The sequence below is a fragment of the Cygnus atratus genome, chromosome 1, assembly GCF_013377495.2.
Source record: "Cygnus atratus isolate AKBS03 ecotype Queensland, Australia chromosome 1, CAtr_DNAZoo_HiC_assembly, whole genome shotgun sequence".
Classification (NCBI taxonomy): domain Eukaryota; kingdom Metazoa; phylum Chordata; class Aves; order Anseriformes; family Anatidae; genus Cygnus; species Cygnus atratus.
In genome coordinates this window covers 140,624,788-140,646,979 of record NC_066362.1, presented here as the reverse complement: position 1 = coordinate 140,646,979, position 22,192 = coordinate 140,624,788, and the positions used below count along the sequence as shown (strand labels likewise).

The 22,192-nt window shown below is 44.1% G+C and overlaps 3 protein-coding genes across 3 annotated transcripts; 2 read left to right on the top strand and 1 right to left on the bottom strand.

Moving 5' to 3' along the window:
- Window positions 1–275: 275 nt before the first annotated feature.
- Window positions 276–6,922, bottom strand: PDCL3 (phosducin like 3). The gene is made up of 6 exons (XM_035558002.2): window positions 6,802–6,922; window positions 5,674–5,803; window positions 4,993–5,083; window positions 4,157–4,300; window positions 3,099–3,307; window positions 276–745 (listed from the first exon to the last, which is right to left on the bottom strand). Exons 1-6 carry the CDS (start codon window positions 6,805–6,807, stop codon window positions 603–605), a joined length of 723 nt encoding a protein of 240 aa, XP_035413895.1. The 5' UTR covers window positions 6,808–6,922; the 3' UTR covers window positions 276–602.
- Window positions 6,923–11,743: 4,821 nt separating this feature from the next.
- LOC118253579 (histone H2A-beta, sperm-like) lies at window positions 11,744–12,163 on the top strand. The gene has a single exon (XM_035558086.1). The coding sequence runs from the start codon at window positions 11,744–11,746 to the stop codon at window positions 12,161–12,163; it is 420 nt and encodes a 139-aa protein (XP_035413979.1).
- Window positions 12,164–15,915: 3,752 nt separating this feature from the next.
- On the top strand, window positions 15,916–16,266 carry LOC118253580 (histone H2A type 2-B-like). The gene has a single exon (XM_035558087.1). The coding sequence runs from the start codon at window positions 15,916–15,918 to the stop codon at window positions 16,264–16,266; it is 351 nt and encodes a 116-aa protein (XP_035413980.1).
- Window positions 16,267–22,192: the final 5,926 nt, after the last annotated feature.

Genomic DNA, 22,192 nt, shown 5'->3' with positions numbered 1-22,192 from the left:
TTGGAGATCCAGCCCCCTGCAAAAGGGGAGGTATTGCTGCTATGCAAATAATTGTGCATGGAAGGGAGTTCTGGACTTGGCAGGTCCCAGGAGATGACGGAGATCACCAGCATCTCTGGAGGTGCTGGCACCCCCAGCTCACAGTGGCCCTCCTGCCAACATCTGCACACGATGGGCTAACAGAAAGCCAAATTCAGAGCTGTGCTATAACCTCTCACATTAAGACCGGCTGTTTATACACACAATCATGTCAAAACTATTAGGCTTTAGGCCACTTAATATTTCATATTTTAAAAAAGTCATCAATTTATTAAAATAATAACAAGAGACTTTTGTGTCTACTGATGCCTGTATTTTAAAACTTTGAGCAATATTTACTCAAGCTTCATAATATAAAATGTCTTTCAGGATCTTAATTGAAATTGCAATAATTTCCTCCCCACCTCCAAAAAAAAACAACCACCTTTAAATTTCTAGATAAATGTCTGTCTTAAAATACCACTCTTCTGGGGTTCAGCAAGATCTTGATGAGCATCTCCAGCGCTTTAGATGGGAACACTGGCTGCAGGCCTATTGTATCACTCTTGATGCTGATGCAGGAGTTAGTCATCCTCTGAGTCACTCTCTCCCCTGGTTGGGGCACACGCCCTAATCGAGGACATGAGCTGGTCCTGGATCTGCTTCCTGGGGTTCTCCTCAAGATCTGTCTTGATGGCACCTGACTCCGAAATCTTCCACTCCAATTCTGCATGGAGCAAAATGAGAGTGCCTTGAATATGGGGAGCAAACTGGGCTTTTTCCACATCTGATTCTTTTTGACATATGCTTATTTACCTCAGTACACAGTTCTTTGCCTTTCTGGTTTACTCTCAAAAGAAGAGAAGGACCTCAGACCTTGACAATTCTGCCATCCCTGCTTCCCCAGCTGATTTCTCACCCTACCATCGCACCCACCAAAACCAGGGCCCTGCTCTATTCCTCCCTGTCCTCCACCACCCTCTGGTCCCGGTCCCAGCCCCTGCCCCATCTCCCACACCCACAGCAGCCAAGCTCTCCCTTCAGGACTCAGGAGGGCTGGCACAGATCTCACCCCAGGGCACAGATCCAAAGTACAGGCTCAGAGCACTGCTCTGCAGCCCACCCACGTCACACCCTGCGCCCCTCTGCTCCCTTTACAACGGGGAGCATCAAAGAGAATTAATACAGAGCAGCAGCTTTAGATAAGGCAGCTCTCCTGGGGAAAGAGAATACCACGTCCTTCTACCCACATAAGGACAGAAATCAGGTTTGCACATCTACTGCCAATACATTACAGCTGTTTGCATCATACAGCAAGTCCATCACAGGCAGAAGATGTAGGGAATAGATTGTTTGCTGAGTGGCAAAAGAAAAGTAGCAATGCCATTTATACATCTGAATTCTAGCTATTTTCCAGGGATGTACTCCATAGATGCAATCTACCCCTTTCCCACTACTCCATGCACTGATTTTTAGTTCCTTTCAAGACAGTAAAAGAAACTCCACCATCAGTAGTGGGCCTATTACTATATAGACCCAAATTGGATTGCTTCCCAGAAGTGGTAGAAAGCCAATACAACACACACAGTTGAAACCTCTCTCCCAGTTCTGCTGCAAAACTCATCATTAAATCTATTTTCCTTCAGACATTACAGACTAATGAATACAACCTCACACTTTCTTTAATCTCCAGTGGAAGTCACCTAGACTTAGGGGATAAAGAAAGAAAAAAAAAAATAAAAGAAAGTGTAGAATTTCAGTACCTAGCTTTTTGCAATGACTGAATTAAGCTGGCTCGGCTACCTTTGGATCCCTCAAAATCAATTATTTATGAGCTCGAAACGGGAGAAAGATGACTGTATGTTCTGCTACCATTGCTCCCTTCGGTGTGTAATTAGGCAACCTCTAAATGCGGAGTTAGTTACTCTCAAACTAGCGATCTCACTGGTGAGCTTTTCGCCTTCTGACATTTCAGACAGAGAAGTGTTTTCTACAGCACACATTCAAGGTAATCCATAAATTTCAGGGTTTTATTAAAACAACAACAACAACAACCTCTTTGCACCCTATGCCAGTATAGGCAGCTGCCATCACCCAGCAGGGTCCTGAAATGCTCCTTATTTGTGGTTCACTTCAGATATAGGTGCCCTTAAGTCTGACCTCGAAAAAACTTGAAGGTATCTGGACCAACACACCTACTCAGAAAGCTGATGAGTATCCTTCTAGCTCCAATAAAATCCACCGAACTGCATCACAGTTGCATTACTTTCCAACAGGAAGAGCCTTTTCCACTGCTGACCTCTGTCTTCAGGCACTGCTTTATGACACCATACCCTGCCAAATACTCTCCAAATAACAGCTTTTTCTGCAGAGCCACGGTGCTCTGCAAGATCTGTGGCACAGCCCTACTACCCTAACCTCCCGAAGCACATCATCCTGGTAAGACTGCATGACCCCTGATCTAGCACCAGAAGGGCTGAAGCAGCAAGGAGGAAATAATCCAGGCAAAACCATGATCTCCAGAAAAGGCCCTCCATCTCTGAGACAGAGAGGAAAAGGGAGCAGCCCAGCTGGGCAGTGGGAAGGCCTCTTCCCACTTGTGTGGGAGTGGAGCTTGTGTGTCAGGAAGGTGCAGACACTTATATGCCTTCAGCTTGGAAGTGAAACAAGATGACTTGCAATGCAATGAGCAATCACCAGTTATCAAGTGCACAGATTACCAAGCAACTGGGGGCAAGATCAGTCTTTCGGGCTAAAAAAAAAAAAAAAAAAAACACAAGTAGGGGGGGGTATGACTTGCCCTTTTAATGCATTCAGGAAAATTTGCTTCACAGGGCACAGGGTATGAATACTTGCATACACATAAAATAAATAATTGTATCTTGGCCTACTCTGCCACTTGCTGCTTGTACAATATAGCTTCAATCACGTCGTTAAGCCAAAAGGGTGGGGAAGTAAAAAACCCTCATGACTTTTAGTGATCTCCATTCTGCTATTTCTCACTTCACTTCTTTCTTTCCCAGCAAAACTGTTCACTATTTTCACTTTTCCATCGGAATATTTAAGATGCAGACACTCACCATCCCTTGTCAAGTTCATGCCACCAAACACCAAAGGCCCAATGAACTGAGCTTTGATGTCTCCTTCAAGGTAGACGAATATTGTAGGCAGATTCTTATCGGGGTAGTTGGGTATGCAGGTGGTAGAGATAGCTTTGATGAATTTCACATCTCTAAACTTTCTTGCAAGCCCATTCAAATGTTGATTTATTAACGCACAGAGTGGTATTCTGTAAAGAACAGCAATAGACATGCATAAGAAAAACTAGAAGACACGTTGGACAGTAATCTTCACCAGAAGAAAGGTCAGAAATAACAGTTCAACAGCAAGACAAATTTACCAGAAGCAACTTCTGAACAATTTTGTTGTCCAGTACTCCAGCATTCAGAGGAAGTCAGCATCACTGGAGGTTGTTTTTGTTTTTTAATAAAAAAAATATTAGCAGTACCACTTTCCCCCTTTTTATACAAAGGGTTTGGTTTACAAGATACGATGTTTGAAAATTGCACGAGCAGAGGCAGAACAGAAAGAAAAGCGACTCCTGGAAATGAGAAAGCTAATGACAACAAATACACATGAGGCAGTTAGAGACGACAAACAAAATCAAGTATTTCTAGCCCTTCCCAGAAAATTATATCTACTTATAAGACCTTTTTAATAAGATATTCCATCCTGTTGACAAGACTGAAAACCTTGCTCACTCTGTTTTTATACATCTAGCAAACAGGTCAAAGCCACACAGCGATTCTTCTAAGAGCAAAAACACTTTGCACTTTACCCAGAATAATTTTCAAAGATTAGTATTTCCGTAGCAGAGGAAATGGGAAGACCTCTACCTCTATAGGAAGACTAATCGCACAGTGCAGTGTTTGTGTATATACCTATATAAGAGAGCCACTTCCTGGTAACATCCTTTTAAGAGCAAAGCTTGGCTGTCTTCAGCCAACAGTAAGGAAAATTATTAATTCAATATTTCTTGCAACTCCAAAATCAGTTCCTTAATTTCCACATTAACTATACACTTGTCTATAGTATTTTCAACCATTGACAGTGAAAGGTTTAAAATAAAATTTCTTACCCTTGTTTGTACAGGTGCAGGACTACCCATATACCTTTTCCAGCTTTTGTAACCTCTTGAACATAATCTTTTCCAGAAATCTCCAAAACTTCCCCAAATTTATTCTTCATTTGAGCTGCTTTCATTTCTGCTAACCTTTGCTGTCTGAACAACAAGGAAAGAAAGCTTAAAAACAGATGTATTTTTGACAGAAAAATCTTTATAGTCTAAACCTAGACTTCAGAGGCAGACTACAAACATCTTCAAAGCCCAGAGCAACAAAAGTAAGTTAATGTAGGCTGTAGATGTTCTTACATTTGAATCACAAGTTAAAGCCATCAACATACAAGAAGTACAACTATGTTCTGTGAATGGAATTTGTCATGTCTGCCCCCAGCAGACATTTCTTCTGCAGATACTACACTACCAAACTAGATGGTAAAAATCATGAGATGAAAAAGAGAAAAAGATGATGATAAGTCAACACTGCAATCATAAATATGCAGCACCTTATTGTCATTCCTACAAAAACTGAGAAAACTTGAAGGTGATTATCAAAGCTCTCACAGTCCCCATTTCACTATTCGCTCAGTGGGCGTACGTTATCTCTGCAAAATTGGGTTGTAAATGAAGGACACTAAATTCAAACTCCACCATCCTTTTAAAGGCACTCAGAAGGTCCACGTGAGATCAAAAAACACATTGCACTTTTTCTAGCATCAGGCCTAAGAACATCCTACCTCTTTGATACCATCTAATAGCGTGTGTCTATACCTATAAAACAAACAAAACAAAAAACCCCAAACAACCACATGCTCCAATTTTCATTAAAATCAAGTTCTGTACGATGCTCTAACCTGTACATTTCAATAGCTTTCTCATCTTCCTCATTAAATTCATCTTCATTTTCTTCTAGCTCTTCCAGAGTCATGTCCTCGTAAGTCTTCACTAGGACGGAAGCAATATCAAATCAGCAAAAATCTAATTCTAGGAAAACTCAGCCTTTCAGACTAACGGAATTTATTTATTGTAAGGATAGATTAACTATAGGAAATGTGGTGGTGTTTTTTTCCTGCAATATTATTGTTACTGGATTTTTAGAAAATATTATGCACTCTACACACGTAAATGGAAAGACAGTGATGCAAAGGACTGAGCCAGAGGCTGGCTACTCTAGTACAGAAGTACCTGAGCTAGCTTTCAAGTTCTGTGACTGCAGCAGAGACATACAATACAGCAGGGATGCCTGAATAATAGGGGAAGCATACAACAGGTAACGATCATGTTCATTAGATACTTTCATTTGTGCATTCATATGACAAACTCCCTTCAGACTGCTCTTATTTCAGTTTTGAAACATTTACAAAAACATGGCACTGGCATTGAGAACAAAGTCTTCCTGTACTGGAAGATGCCATGTATTCAGGAATATATTTGTCTGATACTGGTAAGAGATGGCCATGCTATACAAGAATTAGCTTTGGTATCCCTTACAGGTTTAGAAAAGGACACATTGCTTCACAGGCACATAAACTCACCTATAGACTTCTGTAGGATCATAAGCTGCTCCTCCTCCTTTGCACGCTCCTGTTCTTCGAGGTTCTCCTTTGGAGGAAGGATACCTTTCTTGCGCAGGATGTCATTCCACTCTGTGTCTTTGTCTGGGTCCTACGAAGAAACAAGAAACGGATGACATGCATTCAAGAAGAACTTTGACACATCCAGAAGTTAACAGAGGCAAGTTTTTCAAGGAACACTTGGCATTGATACAGCAGTAACTGTCTTGATAGCATCGGGAATTCAGTGTGCAACCTCCTGAGGCTTTTTTGTGGCCCCAAGAGGGGCCAGAAAAAAGTGACTTTGTTTTATTTCACCCCACTCACAGCATGCCTTGGCAAGCCACGAGAATTTGAAGTGTTACAACCACCGCTGCAGCTCTCGCAAGGTGAGAGGGGCAGAAACAGGGTGACAGGGGACATGCGCTGGCCACAACGCTAAGGAATGGAGCCTCAGCGGAACAGATCGTTGTCCTGGGAAGCACGGGTTTGAAAACAGGTGGGTGTCAGCCCTGTGGATCGAGCTGTGCACACACTGGCAGCCTCCTTGGTGGAGTCTGTCAGCGTGACGACAGCAGCGCTCAGAAAGAAGCGAGCGTGGTCACTGCTGAGTAAGGCCACTGCTAGGGAGCGGTTCTAAATCTATGCCTAGGTTATTCCTGAATTTTAAAAGCTTCTGTAAGGAAACAGCTCCAGTAATCCCAAAGAAGAAGGCCAACAGGCTCCTATGCATTGCTGAAAAGCTCAAGTATTTAAGTTACACCGCGGTTTCTTGTTTTAAACAGGAAAACTCGGCGGTAAACACTCGTGCTCTGATTTTGGTTCCTTCCTGACTTGAGCCAAGTCCCAAAGTCCCCCGAGGACCAGCAGCAAAACAAACGCCGTACTTCAAGATAAAGAAATAAATAAAGAAATAAAACAATAAACAGAAGCAAAACGAGAGACGGACGAGAGCCCAACCCGCAGCGCACCCCCGGCACGGGGGCCATGCCGGGCCCGCCCCAGCAGGGAGCTCCGGGCTGCGGCGGGGCCCGAGCCCGGCCCCGCGGGGAGCACCGGGGCGGCCCTGCCCGGCCCCCCACGGGCTCCACCGCACCCCCGGGCCCTCACCTGCATCTTGCCGGCGGGGCCCGGTCTGGGGCCCGGGGTGCGGCGGCGCTGGGTTGGGCCCTGTCCCGGTGTGCTCGGCGCGGCCTAGTGGGGGCGGAGCGGGGCGGAGCGGGGCCGGGCCAGCGCCGCTGCTTCCTTCAGTGCCTAATAAGGCGCGGCCGGCTCGGCCTGCTGGGACAGGGTTAAACATAGCGAAGGGTTTCGGCCCTGGGAGTGAGACTGAGCGTGTGGCATGGCCCCCTTTTAGGGTTTCTTGTGTTCCCCTCCGCGTGCGGCTTCAGTCTCTGCTGCCGCCCAACGCAGCGGCGTGATAACAGGAAAAGGGTTTAGTATCAAGCACCACATCCTTATTAATAGGATACAACTCATTAACCGAGGTGTCCCCCGTCTTGGCTCCTGTTGGGAAGCCTGGCAATGTTTGCTTTTGAAAAGCCCGTTTTTAGGTTCTAAATTCCAGGCAAAACCACCGCATTCCAAGGAATGCTGCTTTTCACAGAATCACAAAATCACAGAATCATCTAGGTTGGAAGAGACCTCCAAGATCACCAAGTCCAACCTCTGACCTAACACTAACAAGCCCTCCACTAAACCATTGCTAAGCTCTACATCTAAACGTCTTTTAAAGACCTCCAGGGATGGTGACCATTTCCCTGGGCAGCCTATTCCAATGCCTAACAACCCTTTCAGTAAAGAAGTTCTTTCCATCAATCCCAGTGAGAATACATGCAATCCTTTCCAAATCCCTTTTGCCCAGAGGATTTGTGGATGCCCCATTCCTGGAGGTGTTCAAGGCCAGGCTGGATGGGGCTTTGGGCAACCTGATCTAGTGGGTGGCATCCCTGCCTGTGGCAGGGGGTTGGAATTAGATGGTCTTTAAGGTCCCCTCCAACCCGAGCTGCTCTATGATATGACTCTATAAGTTATAGGCTTGATGGGGCCTTCTTATTTTCTCTCAGGACTGATAGCAGGCTTTCCTGGTTAAGGAAACCCTGTGCCTTTTCAGCTTTGATTTCAGATACCAACATAGTATCCCTCACCTTGGTGTCAAACTGCCTCACACAACTAAGTACATCACCACAGTCTTCCCCAAACAGTAATTATTTTGCACTGCTGTAAAGGGTCCATGACTCTCAAATTGGTGGTGTTCTCCATTTGGAGCATTTAAAGCCATCCCGTGGTTTCCCAGTCATTGCTAGATCCCAGGCTCATCTGTCCCACTCAGTGACCCACTGAGTCTGTGGCATGAGGCTAGTGCTAAGTGGTCTCCATTTCCTCGGGGGCCCTCAAGATCTGCATTAGAGCAGACAGCACTGCATTGCCTTTAACAGGCAATGCCCAGCGCCCCTCTCAGTGGGGCTTTAATGCAATAAAAGCCTTAATAATTCAATTACAACAAAACAATGCATACGGAGATGCCCCCACCATGTCCTCATACCCCTCAAATCAACATCAGCATGGATGTGATGGAGGAAGAGAAGGTACATTTTCTGTGGGCCAGAACAGAAGTTCTTACACTCCCTGCTCTAACATAAGTTCATGGGTACCCTCGTGATGTGGCCACAGAGCCCTACTGCTCCTGCCCAGCCCCGGCTAGCTTGTCCTTGTCGGCCACCAAAGTTGTGCAGGGGAAGCAGTGTGGCCCTGGGGCATGGTATGCCTAGCAGACAGCACGCTGAGCTGGGCACAGCCTCAGCTCCTCACCCTCACGAGACAGCTTCCTGAAGCTACACTAAACCTGTTGGTCCTAGAGCAACCTGCTTTAGGTGTCCCTGCTTGAGCACTAGATGGCCTCCAGAGGTCCCTTCCAACCTCAGCCATAATGATCTCGTAAACATGTAAACCAAACTAAGCACCATCACAGAAAAAAAAAAACAAATAAATTGCCAACCATAGGGAATATTTCCCTATAAGCATGTAAATACATTTGGTGAGTTTTGGGGCTCTCCTCTGCCTTAGTTTTTCTCTGTGACACTTTCCTTTATTCTGCATTGAGTCCATTCTTGTCTGTGTTTCATATCCTGTGTTATTGCTTCACGGGCTCCTCTCCTCATTTTTCTTTTGATGCTCTGTTTAAATAAATAAACAAATCTAAACTACATATTGTCTATTTTTAACACATAATTATCATCCGTGCCCCCACCATTCCATTTAGGATCAGCACCCCATTCCCTAAAAATAGGCACCTCTGCCACTGAAAAGAATTGAGTGGATGTGGTCTTAGGGACATGGTTTAGTGGGTGACATTGGTGGTAGGGTGATGGTTGGACCAGATGATCCTGAAGGTCTCTTCCAACCTTAATGATTCTATGATTCTTCTGAAAAACACACAGCCGCAGAGAAGGGGGAAGATGCCTGCTCCCGCCTCCCCCTCCATTTTGTGCTCACCCAGGAACGGGGAGCTGAGCTCTGGGTCCCTGGAAAACTGCCTCACCACAACCAGCCCACAGCATCAGGATTGTGCTTGTTCTGGTCATGCAGAGAAACAACTGTGTCTACCTCTGAATTAAAAGAAATGGATAGCCACAGCTGTGCTTTGAGAGGACATCAATCATTATGGTGAATATTTGGATGCGTGGAGAGTGTCCCATACCCACCTCCTAGGGCCCTGGAGGGGAGGAAGACTCTTCTTGGTGCTTAGGTGCACTGAATGCACATCCTTGTGGAAAATGCAGTTTTCTGAGTGGTGTTGGAGCCACAATTAAAGGTGATGTGAGAACATTAAAGCAGGAATTAGCAGGCTACAGTGTCTTCCAGTGAGGCAACACCTGAATTCAGGTTTTGGGGATCACAATTCTGAAGTCTTCTGCAGGCCCTCTTTAAGAAAGTCTTTTGGCTCTGACCCACAGTTAGTATCTGGCAAGCAGAACTGAAGGCTTAGCTGTCTGTGCCAGTTTTCAGTGTGCAACTGTTTTATCAGAGCCTTGGCTTTACAGAGGACATGTTAGTTTAATATTCATCTTTTGTGCCTGAAACACCACTCACCATCGTTCTTGCATGTTGCTGGTTGGAGCCTGTTCTGAACACCAGGAAGCAAAGAGAAAGACATGAGCACAAACAAAGCATGCTCTCATTTTTTAAAAGGTGAATGAAAACATTCACTTGCATTAGGTGAGATTCTTGCCCAGGTTAATTCAGAGGAACTAACCAAGGACCCTGAGCACCAGGAGCCTCTGTTCCCACAGCAAACCCTGAGTTACAAGAAGAGCCCCAAGTCTTAGGAGCAGCCCCCTCCTGTCACTTGATGGGGCTTTGTTCACACAATACGAGCAAAGCTAACAGTCTCTCTGTCCCCTTCACCCAACAAAGGCTCCCTCTGCCTAGGGCACACATAATATGCTGTTTCCACCTCTCTCACCCGACTAAAAATACTTGGCATTTATAAAGCACATTTCCTCTATGTACTTTTGAAAATCAAGCCTCAGCAGGAAAGAGAAGATTGTTTTTACACAAGGTGTACGGACAGAAATACTCCAGGCAGAGTGCCTAAGAGCTGGCACTGTCACAGAGAGACTGAAATATAGCTGTAGCTTGGCCCTTCGAGACAGATTTGCGTCCCCCCAGAGAATTCACTTCAGGGTGTCTGTAATGTATTTCTTCCTTTTCCCTCAAATCAAGGGTTAGGAGGAAGGTGAGCCACAGGTGGGAATGACTCATTAATTGTCCAGGTGACCCACTAATGAGGAGAAAATGTTGCTAATAAAAAGGCACTGCTCCCTAGAGTTAGGGTGAATGATAGGTGGCTTGTTTGCCTTTGAGTGTTGGCTGTAGCAAGGCACAGACTGGGCTAAAATAAGATATTTTTTTTTTAAGGTAACAAGATATATTTTTCACCTATAGTACATAGTGAAAAATAGGGGGTTATTTATATGAATATGGGGTGTATTTATAGTACAGCTGTAATGAAAATAATCAGAAAATGAGATATTTTTTTTTTGGGGGGGGGGGGGGGGTCTGATAATAGAGGTAATGACCTATGGCTTGGTTCGCTTGGGTTTTGTTATGTTTTTCTTTTTTTTTTTTTGATTTGGTTTGGTTCTTCCCTCTGAAATCTTACTCTGATTTTTCTTAAATATTTACATTTTTTTCTATAAAAACTAAACAAAAAGCTATGTTAATCTGGTGATGGATGTTCCTGTATATTACAAGCAGCTGTGCTGAAAGTTAACTGTCTTATTTACTCAAGTTCTAAATAATGTTTAGATCAGTATTTTTGCCATTCTAATTGGACTGAATTTCATTATTCTTGACTTCATTCTAAATTGGCTATAACGTCTGTTAGCAGTATTCTGTCTAGGTTGATTCTTCCTTTTACTAGTGCAGGACAGCTTCAGTATTCTCAGGGCAGCTAGAGAATGTCCCTCAGGTAATTAATTTAGGAACTTGTATGAACTCCTCTGGGAGTACCTCAGGTGTAAGATGCAATGGGTAGTACGAATCTTACACTCTTCATACTTAAAATGAAGATCTGAATAATGGGAGAACTTGGTATACAGATTCGTCTAGGATAAAGGGATAGGCCTAGCTTCAAGTTAAACTTGAGAAAACAGTTGTAGTGTTTAAGAACAGTCTTCTCTAAGAAGACCCATTGTGCCCCAATCTCCAATACAAACTAAGTACCAGAGAAAAAGACTACTTTTTTTTTTTTTGGAGCTCGTCATATCTGCTTCAGTAAGTCTTTACAGCTTTTCAAACTACTCCGGTTTTATGAAAAGGCCTCTCACCAAAAGGCAGGCTATAAAAGGGCAGCAGAAGTTAAAATCCTAGTTCTGCTGTTAATGAACTGTGGTGGGTAGCTCTCGATTCCCTTGCAAAAAGAACAAGCTTTCTTCTTGATGTGGAAGAGTAGGAAGTTTAACTCACTTGGCTGTAATCTCTTCTTGCCCTTCCAAGCACCTGGGTAATGTAAAGGTCTCTAATCCTCTGTCTCTTTGTGCCAGTCAGGATGTCTGGACATGGAAAGAAAAGTGCAGTGGCTGGCAAACCTGGAGCTACACCAAGGAAAACTAAATCAGCCCTGGCTGGTCTGCAGTTTCCCGTGGGTCGTGTCTACAGGCTCCTTAAGAGAGGTGGCTATGCTGACAGGGTTGGTCCCGGCTCTGCCATCTACCTGGCCGCGGTGCTGGAGTACCTGACAGCGGAGATCTTGGAGCTGGCAGGGAACGCTGCCCGGGAAAACAAGAAATCCAGGATCCTGCCCCGACACATCCAGCTGGCTGTGAGAAATGACGAGGAGCTGAACAAGCTCTTCTCCTGCGTGACCATTGCTCAAGGAGGGGTTATGCCAAATATCCTTTCTGAGCTCCTTCCGAAGAAAACTGTCCAAAGTGCTGCTCCTTCTGAAGAACAACCTGGTTGCCAGTGAAACTTGCTTTTCCTGGTCTGTTCTGTGCACTTATGGATGATGGGACTCAGTAGCACTGATTTGTATGTGATTATCTGTTTGTACTTTTTCCACTGGTTTTTAATGTTTTTAAAGCTTCTAATAAACTTACTGGAAAGCAACATTGTTCTCCTTTCTCTTCACTGATCTCCTTCCAGGGATCTAAGAATCCAAGAAATGTGGTTTTCTAAGTCTAGTATACCATCCAAATAACTCTCTTAAAAAGTAAGAGTATATTAATTTTTGAAAACATGTTTTAAGTAATAGTTGTGGAACAGGCAGAGGAGTCACAATGCATTGCCATTCATATGAACTCTTCTTCCATCGCAAACTTCCTAATGCAGTTGGTTCAGCACCTTGTAGGTTAACTCTGCTTCAGAAGTTACTGACTTACTGCTTTAATGCTCACTGCAGCTCTACAAGCCATAGAGAGAGTTTCCAATGTGAGTCTAAACCACTGTCCCCTTCTTGTATACTGACCGTAGGAAGTGTATTTGAAGCCCAGTACACTGTTTGTGCTGCTAGTAGAGGTGACCGTCCTGCTTCTGTCAGTGCAGAATAACGCTTCTCCAGCTCCAAGCAATCCCCTAGGCCATTGCTGACCAACTCACCAAAAGTCTTCCTTCAGGAGGGCTCCTGGGATTTTCTCTCTGTTTGTAGTGGATGTTGAGGCTCCCTGCTGAAGGGGAAACCAGTGGTCTGGTGCAGATGTGTTAGGATCCGTCTGGCCCCAAGGCAACGTCTCACAAAATTCACAGCATCTAACACAAGTGCTGGTAAGGACCAGCTTCCGAACCTGCAGCCAAAGCATCAGACTGTTATTTGAATAAGATCTGCCTGTTGTTTTGAGTTTGACCTAGCTCCTTTGCCCTCTTCAAAGCATCATTGTGTCAGAGCCTACAGGTCAGGTTTTATGATCCTGAAGGACATCGGAGCTGTGTGAGATATGCAAAGTAAATGTCTCAGAATTGCACTTGGGCAGGGGTGGGAAGAGAGAAGGATACCTGGCAGAACAGCCACCTTCATTTCCACTGTGGTAGGCAACTGAAAAAGTCAATGTATATTGCTTGCTTTTAAAGAGCAAATTGATGAGATCTTGGCTAGCCTGCAACTGAAGTAAAAATGTGTAGGAGTAGGTCTGCAGCTTTGTGCATATAGTAAAGATGTGCTATATGCAACTTCAGCTATGTGCTGAGTGTTTACGCCTGTTAATGGAGGAAAAAAAAACTTTAAGAGAGGCATATGAGAAATGAACATATGAAACTCAAATTAGTTCCTCCATCTGACCACGGCAAAGGAAAACGGGTCTTGGAATGATTATTTCTTTCAACCAAGCAAAAGTCTACATGTTTGCAGTAATGAGAGAAGACTCAAGTAATGTACTAATTTCATGCAGTTTTAAGTGTGGCGTTTATAGCACCATCTATAGCATCATCTGCTGATCTAAGAGGACTGTGTTTCAGTAATCGTGCTGCTCCTGTGGCTCTGCTCTGCATCACACCAAACATCCCTCCAAGGCATGTCCAGTGTTCACGCAGCTCCTAGAAATGCCTTCACTTGACATTTTCTGTATGACAAAAGACTGAGGGAGCAGTGTGGCCTTGTCTTTGCTTACACCCAAAGACTGCGTGGGTACACCAAAGACTGTGGTGAGGTACCGGTCCAATTCAAAGGTCCATTTTTTTGGTATTTCTTTGATCAAAATCAATCTCAATTGCTTTCTTCTAGCCAACAGTTTAAGTCATTTGTAAATTAACCAGATATTAGAGTGATCTGAAAAATTACCCCTCTGGCTTTACAGTGACAGAGGATGGATACCTTCTAACCCATCTGCTCAGTCAAAGTTTCTGTTGGGCCAGGGCTCAACCCTTCAGCACTTATGTATTGAAGAAAAAAAAAAAAAATTCAATTACACTTGACTCTAGAATGGACATATTATGCCCTGCAACACAACTATGTATGACTTTGGAAAAAAAAATGTGACAAATGGGGACAAGCCATAGAATGCAGACAACCCAATATCAGAGGTCCTGAGCTTTCACAGGCTCTACAGTGGGGTCACTAGGCAGTGTGGCCAATGCTGGCAGCACAAACCACCATGATATAACTTGTGTTTAATTCTTTATGACTACAGCAGGATGAGCTGTGCCCCCTTCCAGCTGTAATAAATGAACTGCCAATCAGGGGTATTGCTGTTCGTTAAGTCAGTAAATAATATACATGTTTTCAGAGGAGAACATCAGCTGATGGAAGGGCTAAGCAGCTCTACAAGGAATAGTGACAAATTCACATGCTCTTGAGTACTGTATCGAGTTGCTCAAGTGTTGTGACCTTGATTGTTTTCCATTTTGAGTGGCTGAATCATCACTCACCCAGGTGGCATTAAATGACAGAAGAGGTGCTAATGATATGGCTACCACTACAGAGTTTAAAAGGGGGCAGCTCTTCATAGGAAGTGTAGTCTGGTAGATTTGGGTTATGATATTGTTGAAGAAAAGGATAATAACTTGTTCAGGTAAAATTTTGTTTTTAAGAATAGAAACTTTGTGTCTCAGTGTTAGATAAGCTCTTGAGTTTTGTAAGTTCTGAGTTAGCATAAGACTGTTGATTAAGGTGGTTATTTAATTTTATTTACTTATCTGGGCTATTTCTAAATTTTTTTTTTATTTTCCTTAGGGCCCTCAGAAACCTCCTGTAAGAACCTTTTATTCTATTTCTAAGGGCTTCAATTTGGTATCTGATTTAGTTCCTCATCAAATCTGTGTGGAGCCTCTCATTACTTAAAAAACAGCTAATGATCAAATCTTAAAAGCAATTCTATACAAAGGAGCAGAACCTTCCTCTGTTCATCTTTTAGCTGCTTTGTGTTACGCATTAAAGAGGAGTTAATGCTATTCAGTACCAGAGACTTTATCAGTAACAAGTAATAGAGACTCGTTGAAATGGGAGGAATACTGTACAAGCAGATGGCACTCGTGCATTTGTAGTAGTCTGATGCATAGTATGCTGAGTAGAGTAATTTTGGTGTCTGATGTGAAAAGCAAAGCTTCTCTTCTTGTAAGTCTTGTTTCTCATTGTGACCTGTTACTTTGCAGCAATAGGTCCCCTTACCTTTGGCAAGATCCACTTGAAGTGGTTTCCAGCAGATATATTTTTCTGATGTAACAACAGGAAAAAAAAAAAAAAACATATTAACTTATAGTATGGGTTCTCTCAAGGCTATGATTATAGAAGCTGCTTAGTGTGGTGCTTTCTTGTTTTCTCTTACTAGAGGTAAGTTCAGTGAAGATTCCCTGCAGGCTTTTTGCTTAAATTTTCTTGTTAACAGCAATACTCCTTTGATGCAGGGTCAGAAGGCCTTGCTCCTAAGTTCCACTTTGCTCTCCTGAAAAGTCCTGGAGGTCTAGCAGATGGCTGGTCTGCTGCTCTGTTTGAGCCTGTAGATGCTTCTTGGCTGGAAACTTGCCAGACTCCTAGAGGAGCAGCCAGACCCATCTGCTCCTTCAGACAAAAGTATGAAACAGCTAGCAATCTTTCTGGGAAAAGAAAACTGACTTCTAAGCAATTAGGCAGTGGAATGAGTGGGATGGAAGGAACTTAAATGCTAAGCTTTTGGTGGTGGTGATTTTGTTGTTTAATTCCTCTTCCTTTCATACTAGATTGATGTTAGAATGTCTGAATGCGAAAAGAAAAACCCAAAGCTCCTCCTTGTGCCAAAGAAAACTAAATCATCCATGGCTGGTCTGCTGTTTCCCGTGGGTCGTGTCTACAGGCTCCTTAAGAGAGGTGGCTATGCTGACAGGGTTGGTCCCGGCTCTGCCATCTACCTGGCCGCGGTGCTGGAGTACCTGACAGCGGAGATCTTGGAGCTGGCAGGGAACGCTGCCCGGGAAAACAAGAAATCCAGGATCCTGCCCCGACACATCCAGCTGGCTGTGAGAAATGACGAGGAGCTGAACAAGCTCTTCTCCTGCGTGACCATTGCTCAAGGAGGAGTGCTACCTAATGTTCTTCCTGAGCTTCTGCCTAAGAAGACCATGTCTCTTAAACCACCCCACAAAAGTGTCCGGTCACAGGAGTTCTAGCTGCCACCAGGCTCTTGAGCTTGTGTTGCTGCTAGTGCTGGTATCTTCCACAGCCTGGACCTCTACATGCTTTTTGGCAACTTTGGTTTACATTCGTGTGTGTACCTAGGTGCACGTCTCAGAAGTGCTAAAGACAGGGTTGCTAGTTTGGTTTTCCTATGTCCCTCAAAAGAAAGTTAACAGACTACTTTTATGAATACCTAAGTGTAAAATGGACTCATGTTGGTCTTCTCTCCTTCTATAAAATATTTGTTGCATCACTTTCTTCCCAGTGTAGTTCTTTAGGGAAACCTGGCCTATTGTCTTTAAAGAATGGGGGTGGGTAGCTGGGATCTACTTACTCAATACGTGTGAGAGTCTGCTTCATCTGACAACTGTGCCCATGAAGAGGTCTGAAGTGAACTATTTGGTGTAAGTAGATGCACTCAAGAGACTTACACTGGACTTCCTTATACATCAGCTTTACTGTCCTTATAATCTTCTCTCATCTTTGGATGCTGAAGTAGGGCTGTGCTGTAACTTCAGAGTGTCGCCACACACGCCTTGGTCCAAGGATAGTGTTGGAATTGTTCTCCTAAGTTTCTGCATTCATGGAGTACATTCTGAGGAGTCTGCAACAGACAGTGTATAAACATGGTCAGTGTTTGAGCCTTAAAGATCTAGGAAGTCTTCTTAAGATTGCATCCTGATGAGATGCTCCTTAGTTTCTTTGAGGCTTGTTCCATTAGGATCCAGATCAAGCAAAGCTATGCATTAAAGGGCAATCCAGAAAGTAGCCTTTCCCAGAACCTTCCAACTCGTGTGCTACAGCTACACGGTTTGAAAGGCTACCTAAGCACTACTGGCTTTTTACTCTAGATTGTAATACCAGTGAGGACGTACCACATTTGTTGTGCTACAGGTTTTATTTAACAGCTTCACCAGCAGGATGCCACTTAAATTCTAGGACATTACAAGTGCATTATCAGCCATTTGAATTTCTCTACTTATAGCACAGCATCGAAAGACCCTACTGTCTACTAGGTTCAGATATATTAATCTGTTCAGACAAAAAGGTTATTTGGAGAACTGCCTCCACATTGACCCTACTAGGCCAAGATTTGGGAGCCTGTGTTTGTTGAGTTTGCCCCATAGTCATCCATAAGGTGCTGCTGCTTTCTGTAGTGCAACTTGGAAAAACTCCTTGTTTTTCCGGTCTTGAGGGTATTGGGAACACTTGAACTGTTTGCAGAGAGCTCTTCTCCTTGTTTAGGCAGGCTAGAGAATTTAAATGGAAGATGGGAAGCCAGGAAAAAGCAATCGTGGGACTGCAGGACTTTCAGTATGTAAAACCTCTAGCATGTGGGTACACTGAAAGCTCCTACTAGAGGCAAGGCCATGAAAAGGCAAATAGAGGAGAGTCTGTAGGTGTCAGGTCAGTCCTGGTATAACTGGCTGCTATGAGTACTGGAGATGAGTGGTTTATAGCGTGGGTAGTGGATGAATGTTGTTTAGAGGGCAGCTGGAAGATCAGCCATTGCTAGCTGTGTAGTCATAAGCAAGTTTCTCCAGAGATTTAGAGGGTGATATGGTGCTGAAGCGCTGACCTGTGTAATAAACCGTTGCCTTGGAAAGTAACAGCAGCTCCTTAGGGGGCTGCTGGATGTTTTTCTACAGCAGTTTCAGTCAACACTGACAATATGAGCTGTGTTTGAAGAAAAACAGTCCCTTGTTCCCCTGTCAGGCTGGTGGTTACATTTTGTGCTGTGTTGGCTCAGAGACCGGCTTCTGGCTCATCCAAGATGCTGCCCACAGCACGGGTGCTCGAGCAGCAGCATGGGCTCATGCAGCTCCTGCAGTGCTGCACTGCTCCCTCTGCTGGGTCAACACAGCTGCTCGCAGCATCTGCTGGCCTCATGCATGTTAAGTTTCTTTGCTTTGGACTTGGTGGCTTTTTTTTCTTCCTGAAAAGCAAAACCCGTGGCTTTTCAGCAAGCTACTCCTGTGCATGCTTCACCCTGGTGCCCCAATTTGGGGAGCTGCATAGCTTGTGCTGAGACAAGCTGGCCAAGAGGCACTGGTCCTGCCCAAGGCACAGGATTCAGCCTCAGACTGGGTCAGAGGGAAGGCCACCATCAGGGTGGTGCTGGTTGGTGTTTATATATTAGTTGCTGAATAACCAATTCTGTACAGCTTATAAACTACTTCTGCCAAAAATCTTACATGCTTAAGCACTATCTGAGGGTGGCTGGCAAAAATGAGGTGGTGTTCCATTGCCCCATAAGCTGCAAACTTAGGAAGATGTGGTCTTCCAGGTCTCAATGCCCAGTAGACACTCTGGGGTCTCCAACTCATATCTGCGCAACTGCAAGGGCCAGTTTGGAGGCTGGTAACTCTAAAAGCTGCCTGGGGAGAGGCATCACCTTTGGCGGTGTCTCACCCACTTCTTTGGCACAACTGCACAAGCAAGCATGACCTGGAGGAACACTGGTCCAGAGGGAACCACAGGGAAAGGGCATTCCTGGAGCACACAGGAGTCCCAGCAGCTATCGTGCAGCTCTACTGTCATTAGTAGTTTGGGCTGACCTATAGATGTGCTAGTTCCTGAAATATGTCTTGCTATGGCTCTTCTGTTCTCTGTGCTCGCTGCTATAGCTTTTATGTTCCATTTCTAAATGTTAAACCCCTGATGGATTCATTCTTGTGTTTTTTGCAATGTCTGAAGACAATTAGAAAGAGAACACCTCATGTTAACTTCAGGGAACTCTCATTAATTCTCTAATACTGTTTCTCTCCTGCAGCTGGGAAGCCTGTTTGGTCTTTCTTTTGAAGATACGTATGTTTACAGCATTATGTATGCTTCAGTGGGGTGCTCTTAATCTTTGATTAAAAATCCATTGTCAGTTTAAATATATTATAATAAAGCATAATCTTTTCTTCTAGCATATCCTCAGCCCTGCTAGTTACCAGACTGCACGCTGCTATACCCCAAATAAATACTTTGATAAGATGTGAGGCATATGGCTGGTGGAGGCTGCCCCAGCAGCTGGGTCAGACTTTGCCCTTGTTTCCAATTCTTTCTCAGTCTCTCTTCCTCAGCTCTCCTTGGTGTCACAGCTTATGTACTTTCTTGACTTCAGGGGGCAAATTGCTTATTTACTAGCTAATGTTTATTGAATGTTTTGAGGCTGCTAAGTATTAGAAAGGCTGGAAGCCATTGTTTTGTTTATACAAGTGCTCATTAGACTCCCAAACAAGGGGTTATATAAAGAGTGCGTGGGAGAGAAGGGAACAACTGTTTCCAGCACTGCAGTGAAAGCTATGCTCTCTCCAGCTATCTGTGTGACTTTCTTTGCAGTGCTGTGCATAGCATCTGGGAGGATATTTTTGCCAGAAGTATCATGGTGGGTCTTCTTAATTGTTCTACCCCCGAAAAGGACAAGCTCACTTAAACTCAGCTTGTAATGATTTTAACATTTATTATGCCAGCAACAACTTGGCAGCTGGGGAGAGGAGGCAGTCATGCTCTCAGATGTATGTGGCCAATGAACCACTAAAATGTGCAAGCTGACCCCGCGCTATCTGTGCTCTCATCTCCCTTGATAGCAAGGAGCGGGGGACTTAGTCACCAAGCTGCATTAGAGTTTAAATGTATTCCTCAAACTGAGAGGGACAGAAAGAACCTTCCCCATGTCCTAGCTGCGTCTTTTATCAGAGTTCAAACACAGAGCTCCAGGCCAAGGAAGGCATACATAGAGTCTCAGATATTTCCTGGTTTGGGTGTACCTCTGTTCTTCATTGGCATCAGGGTTTAGGCATCTTCCTACACACACTCTTGACAGAGGAGGTCTACCTAAGGCTTGGTTTGGTTGCTATACTTTCTTTCAGACTTGCTGCTGTCAGCCCAAGGCATTAGACCTTTCAGCTCTGTTGCTAACAGCCTACATTGGAATTGTATTATCCCAGTACCTCCCTTTGCTCACGGTGTTGGATCTAGGGTTCTGTCCAGCTGCCAAGGACTCGCAGTAACTGAAGATACCACGCAGAGCCAGCACAGCAGCAGAAAAGGGGAGCCGGACTCCATTAATCAAAGGCTGGGTACATCAGTGGGGATACTGACACTTCTTGGTGTGTTGTTTTTTTTTTTTTCACAGTGTTCAGTCCAGATGTGATATCAGCCTACAAGTACGCTTCTAGGCCATACCACGTTGTGATAAAATGGCAGAGTCAATAAGCCTACCTTGCATAATGCAGAACGCAAGAGATGTGCAAGTCAGTAACCTGAAAATAGCTGTCCTTCATCTAGGTCAGAGGAGAAACTTGGCTCTTTTTCCTTGCAGCAAGCACTGAATCCAGGGTACTGGTTAAGCTGAATTAATGACACAAAGCAGCAAACAGTGAGGGGCTGTGCCAAGCCATCACAATGCTTGGCCAACTTTTTCTTTTGCAACTCAGATATCTCTCAGTCTTTCAGACATGCTTAGAAGACGGTAAAGATTGCTGCTTGAGCTAGGAAAGAGTTTGTTTTGTTTTTATGAGCTTCTCTATTCATTCAGACATGCAATTGCTTGATGAGGCTTAAATCATACTTTGCTAGCTGAATCCACCAAGGAATGCACTCACTTCTGTAAGGGAGCACGCACATAGCCCATGCATCTGTTGAGGAACAATTAAGCATCTGTCATACATCTCAGTCCTTCTCCCTTTCCAAGTTTTAACATCCCTTCTCAGTTCAAATTTAGTTCCCCCTTTTTGATCTCTCCTATGAGGGTCATTGTAACATACCAGATAACTTAGCTGGGGCCTAACTTTTCCAGGGTGGGTATATATGTGTACACTACTCTCTGGGACACCATTCAATAATAGACCCAGAAAGCCTTCCTTTGTGGGCTTCCTATTTAGCAGTTGAGGAGCTTCTTCCTATATGGCATTGCACAGGCCTGATTCTTCTGCTAAACCACTAGGAGTTAGGTGTCCATCTGTTTGGACTGATGGACATACGCTGGTGTAAAGCTGCCTTGCAGTGTGGATCATGGCCTACCTCTGGCTCAACACTTCCATTGTGCCCTCCGCTCTGGTTTCCCCAGTGTATGTAAGTGGCTGTCTTCCATGAGAAGACAAGGGGAGAATAAATCCAGGTAAAATAATATCTTTGTAAACAACCGAGCACTTCGCCATCACTTAATACCTACCATTGAAGCATTCTTCTGAGAAACTTCATAGATACATGCACTGGGACTGCCCTGCCTTTAAAGCGTCTCTCTGTGAAGAGCACTCTCATTGGAAAGGCCTAGTCTTCCTTCCACTGAGATCATGACAAAAGATCCAGAAACTGACAAAACCCTGTCATCTTCTTTAACGTAGATTACAAATTAAATACTGGTCTGTGGCAGAAATTAGTATGCATTAGTTAAAAAATGATCACAGCTGAGGGTTCTCTATACTGCCCCTTCTACCCTCTGTAATTCATCTCTTTTCACAATGGATCTCTCTCTCTAGAAATATTTTTTAATTGTCGTTTTAAAAACAGTAAAATGACTCTTCCATATCTAGGAGGTTTTATCTTGCTTTCACTACATTACTGACCTACAGTTCCTCTCAGAGGAAACTTGCTCTGGTACCTGCTTCAGACCATGTTCCTCCTCAGATCATAGACATAGCCTTCTTTCTCTGTGCCAGGGCAAATGGAGGAGGATGGCCAGTGTAGAAGTTGTTGTTGGGAGAAATGTTGCCAAAGTGGTGAAAAACTATGAAATAGGAGACCAGAGATGAAAATGCTATAAAAATAGAAAAAGAGATGTAGACAGTGAAGGAAAGAGCAGCATAAACATCAGCAGGAAGTGAACGTGAAATTTATTATGTGGAGTAGCATTTCATGATAGAATGAAGCAAAACAAAGAATAATTCCCTTCGTGGCAGGAATTACTGAGTGATGTTCTTTGCTTTA